The sequence below is a fragment of the Brassica oleracea genome, chromosome C4 (genome assembly GCF_000695525.1).
Source record: "Brassica oleracea var. oleracea cultivar TO1000 chromosome C4, BOL, whole genome shotgun sequence".
Classification (NCBI taxonomy): Eukaryota; Viridiplantae; Streptophyta; class Magnoliopsida; order Brassicales; family Brassicaceae; genus Brassica; species Brassica oleracea.
In genome coordinates, this window is record NC_027751.1 from 24,550,075 (window position 1) to 24,556,355 (window position 6,281).

At 35.9% G+C, this 6,281-nt stretch overlaps 1 protein-coding gene across 1 annotated transcript; it reads right to left on the reverse strand.

The window, feature by feature from the left end:
• Window positions 1–3,242: 3,242 nt before the first annotated feature.
• On the reverse strand, window positions 3,243–3,875 carry LOC106340156 (glutaredoxin-C14-like). The gene has a single exon (XM_013779018.1). The coding sequence runs from the start codon at window positions 3,797–3,799 to the stop codon at window positions 3,491–3,493; it is 309 nt and encodes a 102-aa protein (XP_013634472.1). The 5' UTR covers window positions 3,800–3,875; the 3' UTR covers window positions 3,243–3,490.
• Window positions 3,876–6,281: the final 2,406 nt, after the last annotated feature.

Consider the following 6,281-nt stretch of genomic DNA (forward strand, 5'->3'; position numbering starts at 1 on the left):
CCGGAGCGACCTCTCGCAGCGACACAGCGAGGTCGCTCCCGAAGTGTGGAGCGACTACTCGGAGCGACGAGCGGAGGTCGCTCCGCGTCTTATTTCTGCTCGAACTTATGATTTCTCAAGGGCCTTTTGGTCATTTCATTATGCACGTTTTCACTTTTCAAAAACCTACGTTTTAAACATCTTGGGTAGCCACCAGAGGCTGATGATCTTTTGTTCTTAAGAAAAACCACAAAAATTCTCTTGAGAAGTTCATCTCTTGGATTTTTGATTGTTATGTTCTTGTGTTCTTGTTGATTTCTTATCTATTTCTTTACATGATTAATCTGAAATCCAATATGTGTTTAAGAGGAATCATGGAGATTAGTGAGTAATCACTTTTTGAATTCATGGGTTAGGGAGATTAAGGGTGATTAGGTTAGTTCTAGGATGTTTTAGTGTAGATCATTCATATTTCCTTGCTAGTAGAGTGAGCATAAAGCATCTTCTGAGTTGGCCACTGAGTAGTTGAACCTTAGGCATTTCCCCCCCGAAAGGTGTTCGAGGAAATGCCCGAGACAACTCTTCTTAGCTTTTAGCATACTTTGCCAAAGACATTTGTTGTTAAAGGTGCTAAGATAGCTAATAGACTTGTTAGTAATGATTGCTTTCATATTATTCAACCAAAGACATTTGATGTTTGAGATATGTTAGCAAATGAGCATTCATCTAGACATAGAGCTTGCTTAGAATTGTGTCTAGGCTTAAGGTTGATAGTTTGATTGATCATTTGCCATCCTTAGTTCGATACTTGATCACCCAAGGTCTAATCCCTATGCCCATGAGTTCTCTTTTCCCTTAGTCAAGAAAGTATCATTCTGTTATTGTTTTCTAGTTTTAGTCATAGCTTAAAACTCATTTAATTCATTGGTTGCACTTAGATTAAGTGAGTACTTGCATTCTCGGTGCTTTCATATATCTCAGAACTGGTTCGACAATCTTTTATACTACAACATTTGACTTAGGAGCCTTGAAAACTCCCAACATCAACTTGCAATTCAAACCTTTGACTTCTGGAGTCTGAGTCATGTTGTGGTTGAAAGGAACCAAGTGGCAAATGAAATAGCCGTGAGTATGACTCAAGTACTGTACTGGTCAGATTTGGCTTCAAAACCTCATCGCTCAAGAAGCGCTAACAGCACTCCTCTGGTTCGTTGAGTGGCTCATATAGGACTGCGAGGTTCCAGCAGTTGACATTCCAGGCTTAAAAGCCATGGTGACCCGCATCTTTTCTCATCCCTCTTCCTCTTTTAATTTGAGGTGTTTCTGTTTACCTATTCTCTATGAGCAAGAAATTCAAAAGATCCTACCTTACCAAGAAGTAAAACCCTACACTAAAACTGTCACTTGTGGAATAGGTTCGTATGCTCCTAGAGAACAGTTGATGAAGACAAGTCGCAAACACACCACCAATGTATCTGGAATAGAATCCCAACAAATGCAAGTTGTTAAAGAGTACATACCACAGCTCTGGCAAAGAAAGAAATAGTGTCACGCCCATAAACTCTAAAAATTAGTACACCACATGTCAGAGTTTAAAAACCAAAAAGATGGACTAATGTCATGTGATGTAGCGCAAGTTTATCACCAATACCTCTCAGCTACAGATTCCACAGTCATGACTATGAAATTGTTGTTTTGAGGTCTGCAAACATAATAAAAATGGCACGCAACATGGAGGAGAGTTACTTTCACTTGAAAATAAATAATCTAAAATATTGCAACTGTTGTAAAAGTATTTCCCCATGCAGACGCCGTAATTCGAGCAGACTTCAGCCTGATAAATTTTATTTTAGTGATGATTGATATCAACCAAAATAATATAAGTTAGAGAAACAGAATAATCTCCCCTACACCTTGCTCAGATCTTTATTACTTGCTAAGTATCTAGTTTTAGGGTTCCCAATTAACTTTGTTTAGCCCATAATCTCATTGACTACTTAATTATCCATGTTTTAGAGATACACTAGAGACGCTAACCGGTGGTTGTGAATATGAATAAAATAGAGTGTTCAGTAGTATTATTAACTAGTGTCCATTATTTAAAAAGTTGGGATGCCTTAGAGTAAAGTTGAATAATTGTATACTGTCTGATGATGCATATGAATAGATCATCAGGAATGCTTTTCTCAAAGCTAAGAATCTTTGAATCCTACTGACAAAGACAGCAAGTGAAGGCTGTTGTTCCACGTTCCTTGCCGATAGATTAGATTCTCCCTCCCAAGATTAGATCCCCCAAAGAACTCGGAAGTTTTTTTTTTTTTTGTAAACAGAGAACTCGGAAGTTGTATTCCACTTCTCTCGCAATGTCCTTCCTCTTTTTCCACCTTTCCTTTTTTGACACCACCAAAATAATCACAAACAAAACTTAATTATGCAGCTTCTTTAAGTGCAAGTAACTATGTTGAACTCTAAATAAATTCAGTTAAAATACATAAATGAATAACACATTCTAAATGCAAATGTATATTGTCCTTAATCTGGTTTTATGCTTTATGTATTTGTGTTTCTTTTGATAAAATGTATTTGTGTTTTCAGCTCTAATAAATTCACATTTTTTACGGTACTCAAATTTCGGATCCATCTTTCACTACTTCGCGACTAAATTTGAAAAGAAAGCTTAAGAAAAATGAAAGATAGTTGTGTGCTTTGTTCTCATGATATATTATTGAGCATGGAGAATGAATTGTTCCAAGAACTAACAATTATTTTGCACAAATATTTTTCACGTTTTTTTTGTACTTGATCGAAAGATGAAATAAACTAAATATTCCCATGAAATTAAGATTTTGATATAGCACGGCTAAATCAAAGAGACCTTAATTGCGAGACATTGTAACGTTACAGTCAGTCTCTGGTTATATTTCTGTATCATAATTCACCAGTCACGTTTCATCAGCTCAAATATATAAAGTACCAATACTGACAAAAATCATGCAGTCATTTTTTCTTTCTTTAGTCGTTAATCTCTTATTTATTTTGGATACTGACATTCTATTCACAAACTTCCCCCAGACAAATATCTTCGGACTAACTTCTGATACATAAATATCTATTATTTTGTTCTGATAATTTGTATACTATATTTTCATGTTTTGTTTGTTCTGGTATCCACGTGATAGACTACTACAATATCTGATATCATTTTTAGTCAACCTTTAGTGCTCTCACTGAAACCATTCAGAGACGATAGGCAAAACTCAAAACGAAAGCAACATAACATATGATATATAATTTCTCCATTACAATAGATAATACATCAGTACATCCACTGATTGATTAAGCTGGAAAATACAAAGCTAGCTAATTAAATGTTTTTGACATGATCAGCAAAACAAAATATAAAAATTAGCTATATATATAAGAACATGATACACATTTACGTGTAATATTTCCATCATTATTTACCATCTAATACGTACTAATTATCTTTTCTTAAGGATCCATTCATTTTCTAGTTATGAAATGACTGATACGGCTTGATCAATGGAACAAGGGAGCCACTTAGGTGAAGCGACATGACTTCGTTGGTTGAACCCACCAGCTTACCACTGACAAAAACAGCAGGAACAGCGTTGGTGCAGCCAAGACGGACTAAGGCCTTCTCTATCTCGCGGTAGTCAGGATCATTGTCGATCTCGTGGATGGTTGGTTGAACCCTAAGGTCACGGAAAAGGATCTGCACGGCGTAGCAAAGACAGCATGAGTCTTTTGTGAAGATCACAACTCCTTTCTCTGATGACATTCTCATCACCTTGTCCATGATCAGATTCTGATCGGACGGCTCCCTCCAAAGATCGAGAAACTTATGTATCTTTTAGCTCTGGTTTATGTTTCTTTGTTTCGTTTGAAAATTTGATGGTCTGCTTGGGCTATATATAAGAAGGCAAGTATAGTGCAAGATCCCTTGGACTAGTCTCTTTTTCCCCTCTAAAAAGAACTTATTTCTTTTCTTTTTTTCAACATGAAAAAAGAAAAACAGATTCCTTATGAAGAATTAAAGCAGCTTTCCGAAAAAATGCCAATTTTTTTAATGTTCTGTATGAATGTACAAGTTGCATAAAAATGATGTAACTAAACGATTTATGTAGCATCTACAGTATTGAAGAAGGCGACGATCATAATTAATAAAGCATACATATCAAAAAAATAAAATAATTAATAAAGCATACGATTCGAGAGGTGTTTGCGTACATATTGTAATGACGTTGGAATAACCGCATCGTGGTGGCCTAGTGGTTTCCACTAAAGGAGGAGTTGCCCTGTTGGTCCAGGCCAGGGATCGACTCCTCTCTAGTGCAAATTATTAGCTCCACATGTGGCCACGCGGATATGGGCTCATGCTTACGGCCCATTTGAATAGACTCGGTTTAACCCTTTTAGTTTACAAAAAAAAAATATATATGTCCGAGAGAAGTGAACAGTATCGCATTGGTGCTCAACGCCAACGAATGAAGCATACGCGCTTTTGCGTGCATGCTTATTATGTATCCGAGGCACTTTACGACGAATCTCAATGATAATGAAAGATTAACATTAATAGTTATAGTAACCATGCACAAGGACGCAGCAGTTAAATTAGGTAAGTTTGTTTTGTACTTGTCAACATTGTAATTTCGTAGTCGACAAGTTCCATAGACTAAAGGGATGGAAAAGCGTATACTAAATTTCGTGAACAGAACTTGTGGACGAATGTATTTAGCAAATACGTATTTTTTGCCAAAAAGATGGCTTATGTCGGGCTTGATAAATTTGGGAGGGTTCTCTAATTTTCGCCAGATAACTATTTGGATGTTTACATGTTTATAATCATCACCGTAAACACTATCTGGTAATGTATTCATTTGATAAATTCTGAATTGTTTTGAGTGTAAATAGAGATCCAAAATGAATATTATATATATAGTTTACGAAGTTATATATGTAAAATATCTAACTAACCGTTCCAAACTTTAGTTTTGGGATTCTGGATTTTGACAAACGACACCCAGTTAGTTTATTTATTTTATCAAATTCATTTGTTAAAATATTGATAGATAACCAAGAGCTCTTGGCCTACTGGTATTGGAACTCCGGCTGGAGTGCCCGTCCTGGGTTCGAGTCGCCTTGGCCACCTTCCCGCCTATAACCGTGCGTGTCCGGATAGAAAGCCTCGTGGGGATTAGTCTGGGCTTACCGCCTGGAAACCCCACGGTCATCAAAACAAAAAAAAAATATTGATTGATCGATAAATACAATGTTTCTTTAATTAGCTTTATAACCACACAAACATTTTCATAACCAGTTCTTGTAATTTTCATTGAGTTGATTCTCTTTTTATTGGTTAGACATTTGAACTTATACCTGTGGGGGTATATTACCAAGCCATCATTTCTTTTTCAAATAATCTTAAAATACAACAATTTTCTTACAATTTCCTTCTTTAATTGTGTCAGAAAGTATTTGTAACAGTCTGATTCGATTCTCCATTTTTGATATTGGAAGATACAAACACCACAGTTGTATCATAAAAATCTTACTCCTATAAAATTATTATCCTATACAAAACTAAAAATTTAAGAAAAAAATACTTAAAGTCTGGAATCTCCAAATACTATTTATCGTTTTAATCAGTTATTATATTTTGATTTATGTTTGACACTTTTAAATATATACACTGTATTGTTATAGTCAATAATAAATATGGTACCTACAATTAGACGATATATTACAATTATAGTAAGGAAATACGCTTTTACATATATAGTACGTTTAGAGCACTTGCAACGGGGATGACAACGAATCCGTAAGCCCGGTCCGTTGCACTTTTTGGATTTTTTAATTAATATAAACCCAGCCCATTTGACGGATTGATCCGTAAATAGCATCTTGACGGACCTGGTCCGTGGGCGACGTGGCGGAAAGAGATTGGACGGAGGCGCGATTGTGTTTGGTATTGGCGAGAAAAAATTCTTCATTTCGACGAAAGCAAAGAAAAAAAAACCTCTCAACTCTCTAGGGCGATTGTCGGATCCCACCTTCGCGATTCAACTCCGTCTGATCCTCAAGGTAAGTAGAAGCGTTTTCTTCTATATTAATCGAACTAGATTGTTTCCATTTATATTCAATAGAGTTGGGATCGTTTCGTATCAAAATTAGGGTTCGAAAAAAATCTGCGATTTGGAGATTTTTTATATTCAATAGAGTTTGAAAACCCTTTTGGGTCTCGATCGATTTAGGGATTTGAAAATTGTGCATTTTTTCCA

Coding starts and splice junctions, on each gene's coding strand:
- LOC106340156 (XM_013779018.1), bottom strand. CDS start 3,799: ATGGACAAGGTGATGAGAATGTCATCAGAGAAAGGAGTTGTGATCTTC.